General features: G+C 35.5%; 1 protein-coding gene and 1 non-coding gene across 4 annotated transcripts in view; one reads left to right on the top strand and one right to left on the bottom strand.

Annotated features, from left to right (window-relative positions):
- The window catches only part of BBS5 (Bardet-Biedl syndrome 5), a 26,845-nt gene extending 4,818 nt beyond the window's left edge, over window positions 1–22,027 (top strand). The window contains exons 3-12 of one of the 3 annotated variants that reach the window (XM_077883120.1): window positions 2,589–2,654; window positions 3,534–3,583; window positions 3,715–3,842; window positions 7,821–7,956; window positions 11,105–11,200; window positions 14,335–14,397; window positions 15,838–15,972; window positions 20,109–20,192; window positions 21,109–21,132; window positions 21,285–22,027. In XM_077883120.1, the coding sequence (XP_077739246.1) occupies window positions 2,589–2,654; window positions 3,534–3,583; window positions 3,715–3,842; window positions 7,821–7,956; window positions 11,105–11,200; window positions 14,335–14,397; window positions 15,838–15,972; window positions 20,109–20,192; window positions 21,109–21,132; window positions 21,285–21,386 (884 nt within the window). In that variant the 3' untranslated portion in view covers window positions 21,387–22,027. Of the gene's footprint in view, window positions 1–2,588; window positions 2,655–3,533; window positions 3,584–3,714; window positions 3,843–7,820; window positions 7,957–11,104; window positions 11,201–14,334; window positions 14,398–15,837; window positions 15,973–16,097; window positions 16,254–20,108; window positions 20,193–21,108; window positions 21,133–21,284 lie in introns of those variants that run through there. The other 2 variants (XM_077883121.1, XM_077883122.1) reach the window with 2 other exon arrangements.
- Window positions 4,840–4,944, bottom strand: LOC144304997 (U6 spliceosomal RNA). Its single transcript, XR_013372032.1, has one exon. It is a non-coding gene; the product is annotated as a U6 spliceosomal RNA (small nuclear RNA).

Genomic DNA, 22,027 nt, shown 5'->3' with positions numbered 1-22,027 from the left:
TGTACTCACCTCAGAAGCAATTCTCAGAAAATGGAATTTTACAGGAGTGTGCAGAGCTTCTGATTAATAAGAAGGTAGGGAAAAAAAAAAAAAAGAGGAGGAGGAGGAGGAAGAGATGAGAAGGGCAGTCCTGCCTTCTAGTCCTCTTTCTCCTTCCCTTTCCAACAATTTGAAAATGACCAAATTAAGGCATTAAGTTCAGGAGACGCATGTTAAAACTGTAAATACCCCCAAAGATTAGCACATTTAATCCATTTCAACTACAAGTACCCTGACATGAAATTACCAGGTTAGCTTTGTACATTGAAGCTGTATAGGAATGAAACTGCCATATTTCAGTATTCGAGATTAGGAAAAACAGGGACAATTTATATTTTGGTGGTTAGTAAGACGGAGAGAAAGTCCATGCCTAGGACACTGGGTTTATAGCAATAGGATGGAGCCTTTCAGCAAGAAAGGGGCAACGTGAGAATGCTAGAGATTTGTAGGACCAAGAACAGAAAAACAGGTAATCAGAATTGGTCAGTGGCTTTACTTACCACTCCATAATTTTTCCTGAAATGCTCTAATAGACAAATACCAAAAAGAATCAAAAGGTGTCCTGGGCTTATAGCCCAGTTATGGAGACATAATGTTACTTACATGAAATAGTGTAATCAAAACATAAACCAGTGTATCTATAATAAAATAAATCATAAAAATTGGTTTGTAAAGAATTCAAATATTGAAAAAATAGTTAACATTTTGAATGTTTACTCTTTGCCAGTCACTGTTCTGAATCTTTTACATAATATGTGTCTGAATCTTTTATATGATATGTGTAATATCATTTAATAATAATAAAATCAATAGTAAAAAATGAAGCAGATGCTGTTACCTTTTTCTTAATAACGAAACTGAGGAACAGAGAGGTTAATTAAGTTTTGCAAAGTCACATAGCTACTAAGTAATGAAATAAACAGTCTACATTGCTTTCCAAACTGCTATGATCACATTATTCTCTTCTCAGAAATTTTCAGTTCTCTCCAATTCCAATTCTAAATCCCAACTCCACATCCACTGCTAACAGATTTAAGTCTGAATTTCTTCTTTTTTTAAAGTTTTTATTTTAATTCCAGTTAGTTAACAGTGTTATATTAGTTTCGGGTGTACAATATGATGATTCAACAATTCCATACATCACCCAGTACGCATCACGAGTGCAATGCCTTAATCCTCATCACCTGTTTCACCCTACCCCTCCCTGTGCCCTTGGTAACCATCAGTTTGTTCTCTATAATTAGGAGCTTATTTCTTGGTTTCTCTCTCTCTATTTTTTTTTCTTTGCTTGTTTTGTTTCTTCCACATCAGTGAAATCATATAATATTTGTCTTTTTCTGACTTATTTTGCTCAGCATTATATTCTCTAGATCGTTCATGTCATTGCAAATAACAACATTTCATTGTCTTTTTTTTATGGCTGAATAATATCCCATTGTGTGTGTGTATATATATGTATATATACTACATCTTTTTTATCCATTTATCAGTAAATGGACACTATATCTTGGCTACTGTAAATAATGTTGCTATAAACATAGAGGTGCATGTATCCCTTTGAATTAGTGTTTTTGTACTCTTTGGGTAAATACCTAGTAGTGTGATTTCTGGATTGTAAGATAGTTCTATTTGTAACTTTTTGAGGAACCTTCATACTGTTTTCCACAATGGATGCACTAAATTTTCATTCCCACCAATAGTGCACAAAGGTTCCTTTTTCTCCACATCCTCGCCAACATGCTGTTTCTTGTGTTGTTGATTTTAGCCATTCTGATGGGTGTGAGGTGATGTCTCATTGTAGTTTTGATTTGCATTTCCCTGATGGTAAGGATGAACATCTTTTCATGTGTCTGTTGGTCATCTGAATGTCTTCTTTGGAGAAATGTCTGTTCATGTCTTCTGCCCATTTTTTAATTGGATTATTGGGTTTTGGGTGTTGAGTTTTACAAGTTCTTTATAGATTTTGGATACTAACCCTTTAATGGATATATCATTTGCATATATCTTCTCCCATCCCATAGATTCCTTTTAATTTTGTTGATTGTTTCCTTTGCTGTGAAGAAGCTTTTTGTTTTTATTTAGTCAGTAGTTTATTTTTGCCACCCAGGCGCTCCAGGAGAGCACTGCTGTGGCAGAGATTAGTGTATATATGAAAGTCTTTTGAGAAATGTGATTTTACTAAATGGCTTTGTAGTTATATTGTCCCCAGCTTTTTCTCAGTTGACCTGCTAGGACTCCCAGAACAACTTCCACCAAGACAAAAATCCAGTACCCAGTTTTCTCTGTTAATTTGAGTCAAACCAAGCTGTTGGCGTTGAATACCTGTATCCCTTCCGTAACAGATTTTGTTTCTCTGGGATTCTGAATCATGCGTTGTATACCTTACACAGGATAGATATAAGCAATAAACATATTCAGTGGATAATGTATGAAAATATCTGTGGGGATTATTGCTGTTACTGGCCAGAATTTCCACGTATACCTTTTTCTTTACTGCAAACATGGGTCCTTACTTTAGGTAACCTATTTTTTTGCTTGTTTGCTTTTAGGTAGACTCTTAGTAACAAATTTACGAATTATCTGGCATTCTTTGGCATTACCCAGAGTCAATCTCTGTAAGTATCTTTTTTAGATAACACTAAAGAGAAAAAAAATGCTTTGTCAGGTGAACTTGCACAGTGGCTTTTGATAACCAAAAAAGCCATATCACGAAATACATGGAAAACTTAAATTGATAAAAACTTTAGCAATCCTAGACTAACCACAGACTGTACCATTATGCAAAAGAAATGTTTCTCAGTCTGTCCATTTTGTCTGTTGGACATACATGAGATTATAGTGTTTTTACACTGAATGGTTTTTGTTCTTTGCTTATCTTTGACAACTTGCTGTGACCTGTTTCAACTAATTTCAAAGAAGGGAGATCTAAATTCTAATAAAACTGCAACCTTTCCATTGTTAAATTTTGTTTTACTTATTTTTTAAAACTATTTGAGATTATCCAGCTAAGCTAAACTTTTTCTCTTGAGGTAATAGTGCTAAGATGTTCAGTAAATATATAGATTTTAGAGAAGCAAACTTCCTTTCACACTGTGAATGTTATTTGTCCAAAGAGGCAGAATTGACTTTCTACTTCTTTTAATTATTTAACTTAACTTTGGAGTAATTTCATAAAATGTTTTTGTTTTTTTTTTTAAGATTTTATTTATTTATTCATGAGGGACACAGAAGGAGAGGCAGAGAGACACAGGCAGAGGGAGAAGCAGGCTCCACGCAGGGAGCCCGATGTGGGACTCGATCCCGGGTCTCCAGGATCAGGCCCTGGGCTGAAGGCGGCACTAAACTGCTGAGCCACCCGGGCTGCCCACATAAAATGTTTTAAAGTTGTAATTTATATTTAATTTTTAAAACATAAGGTTCTGTATACAGAGGGGTTTTTTTTCCTCTCAGTTTATTATGTCCTGTTCTTGAAATTCTTTGCTTTTGAATTTTAGCTATCGGTTACAACTGCATATTGAACATTACAACAAGGACTGCTAACTCTGTAAGTCTGAAAAATCTTATTAAAATATATATAGTGAAGAAACATTAAATATTTGATATTGGACTTTGTTTTCACTGTAAATAAGAAATTGCTCTTGAAATCTGAACTTCTAAATAAATTTTTCCTTACAGAAATTACGAGGCCAAACTGAAGCTCTTTATATACTAACAAAATGTAACAGTACCCGTTTTGAGTTTATATTTACAAATTTGGTTCCTGGAAGTCCTAGACTTTTTACTTCTGTGATTGCAGTACACAGGTATGGTAATACTTTATGGATTATTGAATAATTTTAATATGATTTTTTATCATATCAATTCTATGATTTAGAGGTTCAGAGGATAAAGTGTATAAGTGTGGTACTATCTTCTTCCAAGCTCAGGAAATTGCAATATCCTGAAGATATATAGAAGAACATATTGCATTATCATTTAATAAGTACTTTGAAAGTATTTATAAAATACATAAGACTACTGAAGATTCGTAAAAATTTCTACTGAGGATTCTATTAAATTAACTACCAAGGTAGTTACAGTGAAATAGAGAATTCATTCAGTGTAGATAACCAAGTTGGATAATTCAATTAATGAATTAAAAAAGATCATTTTAGAGGCACCTACGTGACTCAGTTGGTTAAGTAAACCTCCAACTTTCGGTTTTGGCTCAGGTCGTGATCTCAGGGTCATGAGATTGAGCGCCACATCAGGCTCTGTGCTCAGTGCAGTCTGCTTGAGTTTCTCACACTTTCCCTCCTCCTTACTCTCTCTCTCTCTTTCTCTAAGATAAATAAATCTTTAAAAAAAAAAAAAAAGAAAGGATGATTTTACTAGCAGTAGAAGACGTACCCACGTATTTTCCCTAAAGAGTTCTGTTCTCTAAGATAAATAAATCTTTAAAAAAAAAAAAAGAAAGGATGATTTTACTAGCAGTAGAAGACGTACCCACGTATTTTCCCTAAAGAGTTCTGTTGTTCTCTTTGCTAAATTCTTTTCATTACTTTCGCCTCCCTCCCCCTTTTTTTTAATTCTATAAGGAAATGCAGGTTGACATTTTCTCATTTCTAAGATATGTAGAAATGACATATTTGCACATAAATATTCAGATGTAACTCAGCCTTATTCACATGTTTTAAATTGCTTTGCAGAAATATTTTTCTAATGAAATACCACAATTACATTACTCAGTTCTGCACATTGTGCTCATATTATTTCCTCCGAGTTAATCCACAAAGGGTGGTAGTTTGCTGGGGAACTGCAGAAAATATGAAACACTTCACAGATTTGCATGTCATCCTCACACAGGGGATGCTAATCTTCTCTGTATCATTCCAGTTTTAGTATATGTGTTGCCCAAGTGAACACCTTAGCTCTTTATTTTAATCAGCCCTAAGTACTATGATTTTTTAAAAGCTTGGCTAAGATGACAGGCTTATTATACATATATACAAATTTATACTCACAAAGAGAAATACATATACTGTTTTAATTTGCATTTCTTTATTACTAGTGATGTAGAAATTTTTCTCCTTTTTTTTGGCTATTTATAGTTTTCTATTATAAATTTCTAAATTGGGATGCCTGGGTGGCTCAGCGGTTGGGCATCTGCCTTCGGCTCAGGGCATGATCCCAGGATCTGGGATTGGGTCCCACATTGGGCTCCCTGTGAGGAACCTGCTTCTCCTTCCTATGTCTCTCCCTTTCTCTCTCTGAGCCTCTCATGAATAAATAAATAAATCTTAAAAGATAAATTTCTAAGTTATACTCTTATCTGTCATATATGTTGCAAATTTATTTCTCAGTTTTCTAGTTTGTTATTTGATTTTGCATTTTGTTGATTTTTTCTTTTTTTTTTTTTTTAAGATTTTTATTTATTTATTCATGAGAGACACAGAGAGAGTAGCAGAGACACAGGCAGAGTGAGAAGCAGGCCCCATGCTGGGAGCCCGACGTGGGACTAGATCCCGGGTCTCCAGGATCACGCCCTGGGCCACAGGTGGCGCTAAACCACTGAGCCACCCGGGCTGCCCTTGTTGATGATTTTCAAATATACATAACGGTTTACATTTTTTGAGATATAATTCATGTAACAAAATTTTAAAGTTTAAAGTTTGATAATTTCAGTATCTTACAAGATTGTGCAGCTATTATCACTACCCAATTGTGGAATATTTCTATCACCCTATAAACAAACTCGTATAGCCCTATAGTCTCTATAGTCCCTCCCTATTCTCTCCTCTTCATAACCCTTGGCAACCACTGATTTACTTTCTTTCTCTCTAAGGATTCCCCTATTTGGGACACTTAATATAAATGGAAGCATACAACATAGTGGCCTTTAATATCTGACTTATTTTACATGCATAATGTTTTCAGTGATCATCTATGTTGTAGCATGTATCAGTGCTTCATTCCTACTTATAGCTAAATAGTTTTACATTGTATGAAGATATTTTTTTACTTACTAATCATTGATGAACATTTATATTGTTTCCACTTTTTAGCTACTATGAATATTTTTCAGTTCTGTTGGACATATATCTAAACTCTAGCTCTTGGGATCCCTGGGTGGCGCAGCGGTTTGGCGCCTGCCTTTGGCCCAGGGCGCGATCCTGGAGACCCAGGATCGAATCCCACATCGGGCTCCCGGTGCATGGAGCCTGCTTCTCCCTCTGCCTGTGTCTCTGCCTCTCTCTCTCTCTCTCTCTGTGACTATCATAAATAAATAAAAATTAAAAAAAAATAAAATAAAATAAACTCTAGCTCTTTATTTCACTTTACTTAGAGATGTAATATAAAGAGGAGTATGAAGGGAGCATAGAAGCTGCTTTTCTTCAATAGTATAAAAATAAGTGTTCCCCCAGAAATAACTCTTATCACATTAGTAGTTTCTATTTTGTCTGCTGGTTAAACATTGATGATTACAGCACTAAAAGAAATTAAGATTTATAGACAAATGTTCAAATCCTCCTCTTTCACAATTTATATATTAGGTTAATTAAAGTAAAAATCACAAATTTAACAATATTATGATGTATATAAATGACTTCTGAAGTTATTCAGGCTAAGAAAATCCTTTCGTTTTATTAAATTGGTAAGTTAGCCTGTAATTTTGTGGGGTAATATGATAATTAATAAAATGTTATAATAAAACTCATCCAAAAATTGTAGTAAAACTAAATGGGGGCACTTGGGTGGCTCAGTTAAGCATCTTGATTTTGGCTCTGGCCATAATCTCAGGGTTGTGAGATTGAACTCCACAATGGGGCTCCATGCTCAGTGGAGAGGGTGCTTGAGATTCTTTCTGTTCCTCTCCTCCCTCTTGCTCTGCCCACCCCCCATTTGTGCTCTCTTTCTCTTGTTCTCTTTCAAATGAATAAATCTTTAAAAAAACTAATTAACATAATAACAAATACACAATTTTCTTTTGTATTATTTATCAGTAGGAAGGCATGGAGAGAAAACATATTTGTGTGTGTGTGTGTGTGTGTGTGTTGCACACAGATACACACTGTCCTAGGGTTCCTTTTGGAGTTGGTACAGATTCATTCCAATTTTCTGTATAGAGTGTAATGCTTTCAGTTGCAATGAGAAAAGTAATTGGACTCCCAATTGTGCCTTTGACAAAGGGTGTCTTTGACTAAAACAGAAACGGAAGCATTGTGATAGGAAACATAATTTCCATGTCTATTATATGCAAGCATTTGCATGTTTTTCATGCAATAAAATGTTTTTCTCTCTAAGCTGTTTTTCAGCTTAGAAAGAAAATCTTTCTTTTCATTTGTGCTGTATGATACATGTCTTAAAAATTAGATTTCTAGGGACACCTGGGTGGCTCAGCGATTGAGCGTCTGCCTTCGGCTCAGGGTGTGATCCTGGATCCAGGATCGGGTCCCATATCAGGCTCCTTGCAGAGAGCCTGCTTCTCCCTCTGCCCGTGTCTCTGCCTCTGTGTGTGTGTGTGTGTGTCTCTCTAATGAATAAATAAATAAAATCTTAAAAAAAAAAAGACTTCTAAACATAGGTTACTGAGATAAACCATGTAAATACTACACTAAAATGATAAAGTCTTTAAAGACTGTGACACCAAAATTTATTGAAAAGCAAATTTTTAAATTTATTGTGATAATTATTTGAGTGACTCACCTATGTATTAACAACTGTATATTTTGGTAGATAAGTAATCATAACCTAGGAAAACCACATTTTCAGTTTAGATTGGTCTTTCTTCTTTTTTATAGAGCATATGAGACTTCTAAAATGTATCGTGATTTTAAATTGAGAAGTGCACTAATTCAAAATAAGCAACTAAGATTATTACCACAAGAACATGTATATGATAAAATCAATGGAGTATGGAATTTATCCAGTGATCAGGTATTGTACAAAAAGCTAATGAACCTTTTGGGTCCATCATTTTTCCATTTATCATTGAGTTTTGTATATTCACTTAACTGTTAAAATTAACATTATATCTCTTGATAAATTAGCATTATAGCTCTTGATATAAGATAATATTCTGATTTTCATATTTTTATGGTTTTGTGTTCTTTTTAGCAACATTTATTATAGAATTTACAGCTGGAGTGGTCCTTAGAGATTATCTAGTTCAGTCTTCATTCACTTACAGATTAAAAAGTTAGGCCCCAAAGAATTAAGTGACTTCATACATCTGGTTTATCTGAGAACTATGTTCTTCCCCACATGCTGCACATACCCTACCCTCCACATCTTGATAACTTATGCTGATGGAAGAGAGCCATGGGGTGGACAGTCATGGAAGCTTTCCAATCTGGTCTTTATGGGAGTGGCTGGCCAACTCAGTCAGAAGAGCATGCTACTCTTGATCAAGGTTGTGAGTTCAAGCCACATGTTGGGTGTAGAGATTACTTAAAATATTTTTAAAAAAGAAAGTCTGGTCTTTATGGAATTAAACATACAATTCATTTGGTGATTCCTACATTCATTATCATAACTTCTCATTTGGTCTTGAAGCTATAACCAGCTGAAACATATAAGTGGGAATAAGTAACACATCAATTTCTAAAGAAAAATTTTCTCTTACCTAAGTAGTTTTCAGGCTTTGTGTATATTACAACCTATGTTAGACTGATAACCACGGAGGTAAAGCTGTAGCATTTGAATGAAGAGCTTCTTGCTAAATATTGAATCATAAACTTAAATTGTAATTAAATTCTGCTCATTTGAGAAGTTCTAGTGTTAAACTCTGATAATGGTTCTAAAGTATATAGACAGTTCTACATCTAAATAGTCCTCGTCAGGAATCAGTAAGCTTTTTACTTGAAAGGGCCAGATGGTAAATATTTTAGGCTTTGTAGGTCATGCCATTTCTGTCATAACTTCTCAGACTTGCATTGTAGTGTGAAACTAGCCATAGCAACAAGTGAGCATGGCTATATTTCAATAAAACTTGACAATGGACACTGAAATTTGAATTTCATACAATATCCATGTTTCGTGAATTACTATTCTCTTGACTTTTTTCCAGCCATTTAAAAATGTAAAACTTATTCTTGGTTTCTGGGCCATACAAAATGAGGCAGCAGGCCGGATTTATCCCATTGACCATAGTTTACAGATCCCTTGATATGATATGACCTTAGGTCATAGCTTAGATGTCACTTTTTGTAAGGTTCCTTCTGTGTGTTGCTTACAATCTGTACTTAATTACCACTTCAAATTATTCCTGCTCTGGGAGTGCCTGTGTAGCTTGTGAGTGACTGCCTTTGTCTCAGGTCAGATGGGGGTCCTGGGATCAGTCCTACATCAGGCTTCCTGCAGGGAGCCTGCTTCTCCCTCTGCCTATGTCTCTGTGTCTCTAATGAATAAATAAATAAAACCTTAAAAAAATTATTCCTGCTCTAAAATGCAGAGCTTGCCTGTACCCACATTAGATTGTAGGCTTTATAAGGGTAGGGGTGGAATTATTCTGTTCATAGTTAGATCCTTACCATCTAGCACCACACCTCACAGTTTAAATTAATTAAGATTGGATTATCAGAAGTATTTTACTGAAAATAGAGATGTTATTGTCAACCTAACATGTTTCCTGAAAATAAAATATGCCCTCTTAATCTTTTAAAAAGATCCTTGAGAGTTTTGCAGGTTGCTGTCTTCTTTTAAAATAAGAGAAAAGAAGTGGTGACATAAATAATGATTGCTTATAAAGTTAGACTTAGTATTATGTAATGGGACGTGGGCCAGGAATAAGGGAGTTAAAATTTTTGTATAACAAATTTTTGCAAGATGAGAGTAGAGGAGGGAAACATACACTTACACGTGTGTTTATTAACTTAATTATAATTAAGAAATAGGTGGTCTTGGGACACCTGGGTGGCTCAGCAGTTGAGCATCTGCTTTCAGCTCAGGGCATGATGCTGGAGTCCTGGGATCAAGTCCCACATCGGGCTCCCTGCATGGAGCCTGCTTCTCCTTCTGCCTATGTATCTGTCTTTCTCTTTCTGTGTCTCTCATGAATAAATAAATAAAATCTTAATAAAATAAAACAAAATAAAAAAATAAAATAAAAAAGAGGGGGCTCCTGGGTGGCTCAGTTCGTTAAACATCTGCCTTCAGCTTAGGTCATGATTTTGGGGTCCTGGAATCGAGCCCACTTTGGGCTCCCTGCTCAGCGGGGAGTCTGCTTCTCCTTCTGCTCCCCTACTCTCTCTCTCTCTCTGTCTCTCACTCACTCTCTCAGATAAATAAAATCTTAAAAAAAAAAAAATAGGTGGTCTTTTCTGATGTTTCACACCTGGCCATCCCAGAAGAAAGCTTTTCAGGTTTGGGGTTTGTAAGTTAATGTTTTATACCCAATCTCAAAGTATAAAATAAATTCCTCTGGCAGTATATGGTAAGAAGGAGGTGGAGGTAAAGGTAGATAATGATAGAGATAAAAGGTAGAGGTGGCTCATTTTGGTACCATGTATTATTAGGTCCTAAAGATTTTTTAGACCATTTAGCTATCACACTGGAGTAATTTTGAGTAGATGTTTAGGGGCCATATAATTGGAAAACAGTTTTGATTTATAGTCAGTGTTAAAGAGCCATAAAAATCTCTTGTGAACTAATGGGGGTTATCATATGTTTTGTCTTTCTCTTACCACAACTCCCTTGTCTTATGCCAGGTTTGGAACAATAGTTGTAATAAGATCTAACACTTGCAGAATGCTTACTATGTGCCAGACACTGTGATAAGGGCTTTATTTATGGGGGTTATTTAATCAAATCTCCATTTTACATGGGACACAGTGCACCAAGAACAAATTTTCCCATGGTCAGAAAACTGGTAAGTATTGATGGTATAAATTTTTAGAATCTAACTTCAGAATCCAGGCTTTCAGTCATCTAATTGTTCTTCCGTCCAGTGAATAATGAAGTCATTAATACTCCATGCTACTCAATTCTAGTATTCTCTGCTACCATGATAATCAGAACTATTCTGGTGTTTAGAAAATAAAGAGTATTCAAACAAATGGTCATTGATATATCTCATATTTTCCAGGGAAATTTAGGAACCTTTTTTATTACCAATGTGAGAATTGTGTGGCATGCAAATATGAATGACAGTTTTAACGTCAGTATACCATATCTACAAATTGTAAGTACATGTATTTTGCTGACTTTATTTCAATGTAGAATGAATAATTTATGTTCAGTAATTACTACAATTTGGGCAGCCCCAGTGGCGCAGCGGTTTGGCGCCACCTGCAGCCTGGGGTGTGATCCTGGAGACCTGGGATCGAGTCCCACGTTGGGCTCCCTGTGTGGAGCCTGCTTCTCCCTCTGCCTGTGTCTCTGCCTTTCTCTGTGTCTATGAATAAATAAATAAATTCTTTAAAAATAAATAAATAAATAAATAAATAAATAAATAAATAAATACTACAATTTTCAGGATTAAATGAATTCTTTCTCCCTTTTTAAGTGGCAGCAGTGTTGCTGAGAGCAGACTTTTAAAATGTTGATAATTTGGGACACCTGGGTGGCTCAGCGGTTGAGCATCTGCCTTCGGCTCAGGGCGTGATCCCGGGATTTGGGATCGAGTCCCACATCGGGCTCCTTGCATGGAGCCTGCTTCTCCCTCTGCCTGTGTCTCTGTCTCTCTCTCATTGTCTCTCATGAATAAATAAATAAAATCTTTTAAAAAAATAAAATTAAAAAAATAAAATGTTGATAATTTATAATTTCAACATAGAAAAGACCCAGTTGTACTTACATTCAAGGGAAATCCAACCATTATCAATTTACTATTAAGAGAGAAATATACTGTATTTTAGGGGCACCTGGGTGGCTCAGTGGGTTAAGCATCTGCCTTCAGCTCAGGTCATGATCCCAGGGTCCTGGGATTGAGCCCTGCATCGGGGCTCCCTACTGCTTCTCACTCTTACCCCCCCCCCCCCGCCACCTTCAAATAAATAAAATTTTGAGAAAAAAAGAAATATACTGGATTTTAAAGTTTTTAATAGTCACCATGCAGATTAAGATGTGTCAGTTTTTTTGTTTTGTTTTGTTTTGTTTTAAGATATGTCCTTCTTAGATTCCAGTCAGAAGGCATTAGCTACTAAGGTTTTCCATAACCTTTTTATGAAGCAGGTATATATAGTGGTTCTTTGCATGGCTTTGGCACACAGATCACACACATTGTTTTGACTCTGTTGACACTTTCTGCCTTTTTTTTTTTTTTTTTTTTTTTTATCATGAGAGAGAGAGGCAGAGACATAAGCAGAGGGAGAAGCAGGTTCCATACAGGGAGCCCGATGTGGGACTCGATCCTGGGACTCCAGGATCATGCCCTGAGCTGAAGGCAGATGCTCAATCACTGAGCCACTAGGCATCCCAACACTTTCTGCCTTTAAAGCCAAAATGAAGGGGTGCCTGGGTGGCTTCAGTTAAGTGTCCAACTCTTGGGTCTCAGCTCAGGTCATGATCTCATGTCTGTGGGGTCAAGCCCTGCGTTGGGCGCTGTGCTCAGTGCAAAATTGGCTTCAGATTCTCTCTCCGTCTCCCTGTTTCACTCATTGTCTCAAATAAATAATTAAAATCTTTAAAAATAAAATAAAGCCAGAATGAATTCTTCAATTCTGTGAATGAAAAAAAAAATTCTGTGAATGAGCTGTTTTCACTATATTCAAATACAGCACGTAATACAAGCTGGATTTATACAACAGGTTTGGTGAAAGGAATCAAGATAGGTTTTAGTGATAATGATTTTAGCTTAAGTTCAATTAAAGCTGTTAAAATCCAGAGTAAGAACTAACTACGTCTGAGACTGATTTGTTTTGAGAGTAAAGGTGGTTCTTTTTGCTGTTGCTACTACTATAAGTATGTGATTCAGTGAAACAAATAGTAAACTCTAATAAACTGAAGAATTTCATTTTACATAAGGAAATTACGTATAGGAAATAGTGCAAGTTAGATGAAACATAGAAATAGCCAATGAAGGGAATCCCTGGGTGGCTTAGCGGTTTGGTGCTCGCCTTTGGCCCAGGCCGTGATCCTGGGGACCTAGGATCGGGTCCCGCATCGGGCTCCCTGTGGGGAGCCTGCTTCTTCCTCTGCCTGGGTCTCTGCCTCTCTCTCAAACTGTGTCTCTCATGAATAAATAAAATCTTTAAAAAAAAAAAAAGAAAGAAAGAAATAGCCAATGAAAATCCTGTGTCGTTTTTCTATGATAATTGCCCATATTGTGGGATATAAGTAGTCTTAACACTAAGCAGTTTCATTAACAAAAATTTATTGAGTAGACACAATGTATGTGATGGCTGGAAAATGTCCTTTTTTAAAAGACCTTTTAGTTTACAAGAAGGATGATTCTTTGCAAACTATTCCCAAGCCTATCTTTGGCTAAATTGTTTGATATCTGAGTTACTTGAAAATCCAGATCATTCCTTTGCTAAATATTTATCACCTACTCTGCTAGGTGCTAGCGATATAGACATGAAGATCATTAACAAGTACACAGTTCCTGTCAAAAAGGAGTTTTCAGTCTGGTAGAATTAAGCAGGAAATCCTAGAATCTGATAGGAAGAAAATGGTTTCTGGCCATCTAAAGAAAAGGAGGAATATATAACCGTGGCTGGGAAGATGAGACTGAGGCTACATAGGTATTTGATAAACTGCTGTCTGTATTGTTCATTGCTGTTTTGTATGATTTACATACATTGCCTGACATATTATACTAAAAAAAAATTTACAGAGTAGTAAACAACCTTGTGCTTTTTGTTCTTCAAATAGGACGCTTTTTGTTATTTAAGAATACAGTTACCAACCATGGCCCCTGGAATGAATCCAGCCTGGTCCAAACAACTTGCAACCTGATATCATCACAGTCTGTCACTAGGACAGTCATATTCATGTGACTTTTAAAAACTAACTCAGCCTTGGGAACCACAAAAGACACTGGCTCTCCAGTACTAAAAGATTGCTGGCCTCTGGTTTAAAATACTCAGAAAAGTTTTAGACTCCCTGATTGTGGGGGATATGTGAGTCATAACTTTGTGCGTATTTCAGAGATGTCTTCTTTGCATTACCTTACAAGTTTGCTGCCTACTTCTAGTATGAACATTTTCATTTATTTGATCTCTATGGGAATATAATGAAGGAAAGAGGGAGAATTCTGTCCTTTAGATTATGTACACAGTTACTGTGTACAAGTTGAAAACTTGTTTGTGCTGAAGAATCACTACTATCAGATCATAAAAGCATGCATTTTCTTCTTTTTCATTTTACATCTAGCGTTCAATCAAGATTAGAGATTCAAAATTTGGTTTAGCTCTTGTCATAGAAAGCTCTCAGCAGGTAAGATATTTTATAATTGTATTAATCTTTAATAGATTTTTTAAACTATGACAGTCTCTATTTTTAGTTTTATTTATATAGTAAAGCAGTTTATATCTAAGAAGATTGTTAGTTGTGACATGAAGTTAAATAAAGAGTTTAAAGTCATATATAGTAATTGTCCACACAGGAAGAATCTTGCTTATGTTTCTTTGTTGGGTATACATAACCATTATTATCATTATGATCATTTTTAATGACAAAGTCACTGTACTTTTCATGCATTATCTCAGTCTTTACACACCCTATGATACAGTTACTATTTCTCCCCATTTTATATTCAAAGGAAACTGAAGCCTAGAGAAGTTAGGAACCTTGCCTACAGTCTCACAACTAGTAAGTGGTGAGGATAGGTTTTGATTCAGGTCTGACTGATTCACAAGAATGTCATTGAATAGCACAGTCATATACAAATATACACACACATGCCACTGGGATTTTATACCCTCATATGCAGATTATACTGTATCTAATTATAGTTGCTGTGCCTCATTAGGCCAGATCTTTGCAGAAATACATTTAAATAAAACATTTACTTATTTGTAAAATCACTGCTCTTCTAAACTCTGAATGTAAATATGAATGTCTATTCCTTTCCCCTTGCCTGCAGATTTGTAGCTTCCATTTACTGAGTGCTTACTGTGTTCCAGGAACTGTATCAAATGTCATATATACATTATTTTATTTAATACAACAATTTGGTAACTGTTTTATGGTTAGAAAATTGAGGCTTAAAAGATTAAGGAAAGTATATTTCTCAGCATCATGTAGTTAGTAAATTTGTAAATTTCTAGTTGTAAAACTAGAATTTGAACTCGAAAGTATATGCTCTCAACCTAAAGCATATGGTCTCACCTTTCACAGTATGCGATTTAATTTTTTAACACTCTTTAACAACAACCTGTCATGGTCAAGTTTCTTTCCGAATTCTTCAAGGAATTAGCCTCAGCTGGGCCATTCCCTTTCTTCTTTTACGATATGGTCTACTCCTTTTCAAGGTCTAGCTCAAAAAAAACTTAGTTCCATTGGCCTTCACAATCTACAGTATTTTTTTATCTTAAAATATCACCTTTGATAGTTACAGATGAAATGATAGGATATCTGGATATGCTTCAAAATAATCCTGAGTAGGCAAGGGGAGGAGATTTGGGAAAACTGCAGGCTAAAAAGTTGACTATATATTTCTACTTGTTGAAGCTGGAAGATAACTACATGGATACTTATTGTGCTCTTTTTTTCTATTTTTGTGTATGCTTTACGTGTTTCATCACAAAAATCTTAATTAAAAAACCAGCTTACCTGTGGTGCTCTGAAATAAGGACATTAGAGCTAGTTTATCCTATACTGTGAATACCATTCCTCAGGCTTGTTTTTTGTTTTTTCATTATTTTTTTCTTACAGAGTGGAGGATATGTTCTTGGCTTTAAAATAGATCCTGTGGAAAAACTACAAGAATCAGTTAAGGAAATCAACTCACTTCACAAGGTCTATTCTGCTAGTCCGATATTTGGAGTGGATTATGAGATGGAAGAAAAGGTAGTTTGTTCCGTATGTAAAACACAGGGTTTGCTGAATTGCTTTTACACAATCTATGAAATTCAGATATAAACACACTGCCTACAGTTTCATTCTGAACCGTGTTTAAAATGATTCATATACAGACTGTGTTCAGTGAGCGTGACCTCTTGGCCATCCGCAGTCGGCGCCACCTGTCTGCTCGCTGGTTGCTTCGTCATTCGTTCCCACCCTTCTGGGTGAGCAGTTTACCCAGAGACAGGTATCCATGTGCAAGACTCCGCTGATGTGGACAAATGTCAGTCTCTCACTCTGCTTTACTTTTATTCCACTTCTGCCTCCCACTTGCATTTGGACAAACCTTACAGGCCTCACAGGCACCAGGCTTTTCCCACAGAGCCCCACAGTACAGCAGCTCCAGGAGTCTGCTCTCTCCGTGTGCCCTGGTCCACCCCCTATTCGTCAGTGCCTGTGCCATACCAATTATGAAATATTTTGAATATCACACCCACGTGTCTGCTCTTTACCTTCCTCATGACTGCCAGATTGGTTATAAAATATGTTTAATATCATGTTCATATTTCTGCTCTTTGCTTTCCTTGTGATCTCTGGGTTTTCCCAAACCCACCCCACTCTCCAGGCACATCATCCCTCCTTTGACTTTACTCTTTAGCCTCTCCAGAGGGGACCCTTGTCATCTGGTCTGTCACTGGTGTCCTCACCAGCCACTGCATTAGAGGGATGTCCTCACTATCGGCTCTATCAGTGGTACTCCTGCTAGAGGTTCTGTCTCTGGTGCCCTCACTGACCACTCTTATCACAGGTTCCCTTGCTGTCTATTCTTTTGCAGGCACCCTCACTATTATGGTGCCCTTGCCACCCACTCTTTCAGCAGCATCGCTGCTGGTACTCAGCATGTGGAGCCCTATCACCCATATTATCTGTATCTCTTCTCTTGGACTGCAACGTGTGACCAGAGAAGATCAGGAAATACGCTGGGCAGCTAAGTTCAAATTCACACCCTCTGACTTCAAACAGACCCTTTTTGCCCAGTAGCACTGCTTGATAGTGTTTTCTCTCCCTGTAATATTCTCTATATATTCATTCCCCTTCCCTTCCAGCTGAAACTTCTCTCTGGGTTGCTGTGCCGTGTTATACATACACTCATGTTTTCCATGTCTTAATCATCCTTTTATGTTTTCCTCCCACCCTGTGCTGCTTTCACCACTCTCCCTTTCACTCTGCCTTCTTTGTGTATTCCTTTGCAGTATCACCCCTCCTTCAGTTTCTTCAGCCTATACTGCTATAGATGACTCCCATATCTTTTATTCTGGTCTTGACACATTCTCTCAGATCAGTATGGTTCTAAATATTCTTGAGTATATTCACATAAATGAGCATTCCAAATAACCTAAATTGAATTTTCTCATTTAAAAGTTTATCCTGGGGATCCCTGGGTGGCTCAGCGGTTTGGCCCCTGCCTTTGGCCCAGGGTGCAATCCTGGAGTCCCGGGATCGAGTCTCAAGCCTGCTTCTCCCTCTGCCTCTCTCTCTGTGTCTATCATAAATGAATGAATGAATGAATGAATGAATCTATCTATCTATCTATCTATCTATCTATCTATCTATCTTTAAAAAATAAAGTAAAAGTTTATCCTAGGGGTGCCTGGGTGGCTTAGTCGGTAGGGCAGCTGCCTTTGGCTCAGGTCATGATCCGAGGGTCCTGGGATTGAGCCTCATGTCAGGCCTCCTGCAGGAGCCTCCCCTCTTCTCTGCTTGTGCTCTCTCACGCTCTCTCAAATAAAGTCTTTTAAAAAAAAAAAAAAAGTTTATCCTAGTAATTTAATTAGGTAAATAATTTTCCAAGTCTATAAGATACACTGACACTTGAGTATCTCAAACTTGGCATACCTAAAATGCTATCATTTTTCTCAAAAGCACCATCCTGCTGATACATCAGGATGTACATAATTTACTTATTTTCCATTTATTTATATTTAGCATTAATAAAGTCAGCTGTGCTCAAAACCTCAGAGATTTCATTTTTTATGTTCCTGATTATTTTATTTTATACATTCAATCATCCAGTCTACTCCCTTTTTCTATTCCTTTCTTTTCATTCTAACTACAGTTATTGTTATTACTTTTGCTTCCATAATAATATTGTAGAACATGCATGGTCCTTGGAACCTGGCAAGCCTGACTGTAGTCCCAAATTCACCATTAATTTGTAATTCAAGGCAGATTTGAGCTTCAGTTTTCTCATTCTAAAATTAAGATAATCGTCACGAAGTTATTGATCATATCCATGAAATACCAGGCACATGAGTGCCTCTACCTTTCATTTCTTCTCTTCTTTACTGGCCCCCAGTACATAATAATAACCAGCATGATAACTCACTCTGTCATCTCATGTAAGCCCTTACTCCAAAGCTACCTCTTCAGGGAGGTCTTCCCTGACTACCATCTAAAACAGCAGCCTCCATCATTTTTTTGTTCCTTATCTTTGCTTGCTTGCTTGCTTGCTTGCTTGCTTTATTTTTAGTAACACTCATCAGTTTTCTCCACTATAAATAATCTCCATGAAGTCAGGGATTTTCATCTATTTTCTTTAACCACTATATCTCTAGCAATCAGAACTAGCACATAATAGGGCTTAGTGAATATTCATAGATGTTGAAAGACTGCTTTGAACACCCTACTATTCCCATTCACTGCTCTAAGAACTTTATATGCATCGTTTCATTTAATCCTCCCAACAGTACTATGAAGTATAGTATTATTATTATCTTTATCTCACAGTTACAGAGATGAGGCTTAGCTAGGTTAGGTTACTTGTTCACAGTCACACAACTCAACGTGGTTGAAACATTGAGGCTATCTTCAGATGAGGGGATCAGATCACTCTTGTCAAGCAATACACTTCTACTCTACATACCCTCCCACAAATTAACTATAGATAAAGTCTGAATTCTTTGGGCTGGTATTAAGGAATTTCAGTAGACACCAGCCTACATCACAGCCACCATGTCTGTTTATGCAGGCTGCACACTGCCCAACTATAAGAACATAGTACACATAGACTACTGTGAATGATGCTCGTTGGGATTTTTCAGTATGATAGCCCTGCATAGCTGCTTCTGTCTCATTGGACTCTTTTATCTGACCACACTGGATTATTCATCATTCTTCAACCACATTCTGTGGTTTCTCAGTTTTGTTGATGCTGGTTCCCTCTGCCAGAAATACCTTTTTCCCTAATCCTACCTATGGAAGTCACTGTCATCCTAAAAGACGTAGATTACGTACCAGTCTTTTCTTCATAAAAGTTTCTGGGATTCACAAGCCAGAAGTTGTGCTGTCTCTAAACTTTTTATTATAATAGATATTGCATTTGTTACAACTACTTTTCAAGGGTTGAACCTACTTTTCATAGGTTGAACCATGATATTATTAATATTTGACCATTTCTGACTCACAAAAATGATAATTTCATGTTTCAACCTAATATTTAGTTACTCATAATTGTGTTTTATCCTTTGCTCCACTCCCCCTGCCCTAGATTACAAACCTCTCATGAGTAGGGCAGGGACTTTTTACCCATGTTAGTGTTAGCATAGTGCCTAACATACCAAGATACTAAAACATTTGAAAAATAATGAATTAATATCAGCACCATATTTTACTCTGCTTTACCATTGGGATAGTCCATCTAAATCTTAGTTCTTTTACTTTTCACAAATTCTATTTAATGACTATTTTGAGTAAAATGAAATTGAAAATTTGCTATTATCCAAACTTAGTTTTTTAAAAAACATGTGAAAGAAAATAAGATAAAGTTCACTGAGAGTTTCTTCTCTAAGGATATCTCTATCATATTAAGATTAGTAAATTTGTCATTTTAATACTTCTGATGATATTGACTTCAGATTTAAAAGCTTAGGTTTAACTGATTTATTACTAAAGTTAGTTTTAATAGAATATAAATGTGATTTTTCTAAGACTTGAGTAGTTTTCAATTGTTTTATACTTTTATAAGTATTTACAATTCTCACAGCATATTTTACTAAAATTATTTGTTTAATTAATATTGTCTCCTTGATGCATTTTATTTATTTATTTTTCCTTGATACATTTTAACGTCTGCTGATTTTTAGCCTCAGCCCCTTGAAGCTCTGACGGTTGAACAGATTCAAGATGATGTAGAAATTGACTCTGATGATCATACAGACGCTTTTGTGGTGAGCATGACAAAAAACTACTAAATTTATTATGATTATTTTATCTGAGTCAGATTTAATTAAGTAATGGCTTAAGTGTGTAAAACACCATGGAACTTGCAACTTTTGAGAGTTATCTTAAACATGAGTTGGAAAGTAATTTTTTTTAAGTTAAGGATTTTTTCTTTGTGTGAAATTACTTTTAAATTACCAAACTAGGAACTAGTTTGAGAACAAAATAATTCAAAGGATTTCAGATCTGTGAAAAAATTTTCATACCTTAGAATAATAGAACAGGTTAAATAGTTAATTTAAAATCTATAGTTTTCATAATTAATCTTTATAAGATGGACTTCCTTTCAATTTATTGGTATATGATCTTAAAAAGAATATTTGAACAATGAGCTTTCCTGTTTCCAAATTTGTATTATTTTATAGCAAAAATAATGTCAATGCTTTCTATGTAGTGTAGTGTATAAATCTGACCAATATACCTCTCTGGAAATAAATATTTTTAAGCAAGTCTGAAATTAGTGTAAAATATTTAATTATAAACTACAGCATTTGCTGACACATTGAAGTACTGATTGCTTTTTGTTTTGCCAGCACCTTCTTCTGAACAAAAGTAGAGATGACATTTTATAGCTTCTAGATCATTCTTTTTATCTCCTTTCAAGTTAACAATCCAAATTGTATACTTATTACAAAACAAATATTTTGGAGCTCAAAGCATAACTCTTGTAATCATTACTAATGACTGACAGAAGAAGTGAAATCTGCTACTAGCATAGTAAAGATTAAGTGCTAAGACCATTAGAAAAACTGTAACAATGTAAAATACACTTAGTTACGTAATTGTCCTGTAAATTACCTGTTCCTTAGTTCACTAACCTATTATATGTCAAGTATGTGAAATATAATTTTCTTTGTCTTATAGGCATATTTTGCTGATGGCAATAAGGTAAGGACATTTTATCTATAGTATATGAAAAAAACTTTCTATATTCCAACAATTTAGTATTCACAAAACTTATGTGAAACCTATTTTTTGTTTTTTTCTTCTTCCTTGCCCACCTTCTATATTCCCATCTCATCCTCTTACCTCCCAAAAAGCAACAAGATCGTGAACCTGTATTTTCAGAAGAACTGGGGCTTGCAATAGAGAAATTGAAGGATGGATTCACCCTACAGGGACTTTGGGAAGTAATGAGTTGATCTTGAGTTGAACTGGATTTCTATTTAAAGATATCTCAAGATTAAAGATACTAGTCGCCTGCCATAAGGCACGGAATAGTTTTTACATTTACAGAAAAATCTTTTAAGAAAGAATTTTTTAATGATTAAGGAAAAACTCATTTATCTAAGATTTTATTGCCACTTTTCTAAAAATTATATTTAAAATTGTAATCAAAATGTATCTGGTTTGTAAATATGTTTATTTTGTACCTAATGCTTGTAAATTAGTGCAGATATTAAATAGTGTATCATGTTGGCTTTAATAAAGAATTTATGCAGCACCATTTAATGTTTTGAAAGTATTATTTAAAAGAATAAGATTCTATTATGGAATAATAAAATACTGTTTTTTTAGTTATAAAAATCTGGTTTAAAAAATTATCAAATAGCTCCAAATGTAAGTCAACTCTCATAAATTACAACCCTTAAACTTGTCATGTTTAAGTGATCATTTCTGTAAAACCTAAAAATTACATTAACTCTGGAGTATATCAATCACTATGTAATAAGTGTTTTGGGCACTATTTTATAAATAATTGCAATATAGTTTTGGGAAGAATACATTTATTTTGTAAAGAAATAGTTTTAAATAGTTTGTAAATAAATAGTTCTTTTATTGA

This window comes from Canis aureus, chromosome 34, assembly GCF_053574225.1.
Source record: "Canis aureus isolate CA01 chromosome 34, VMU_Caureus_v.1.0, whole genome shotgun sequence".
Taxonomy (NCBI): Eukaryota; Metazoa; Chordata; class Mammalia; order Carnivora; family Canidae; genus Canis; species Canis aureus.
The sequence above is the reverse complement of the archived record's forward strand: the minus strand, read 5'-3'. Positions and strand labels throughout refer to the sequence as shown.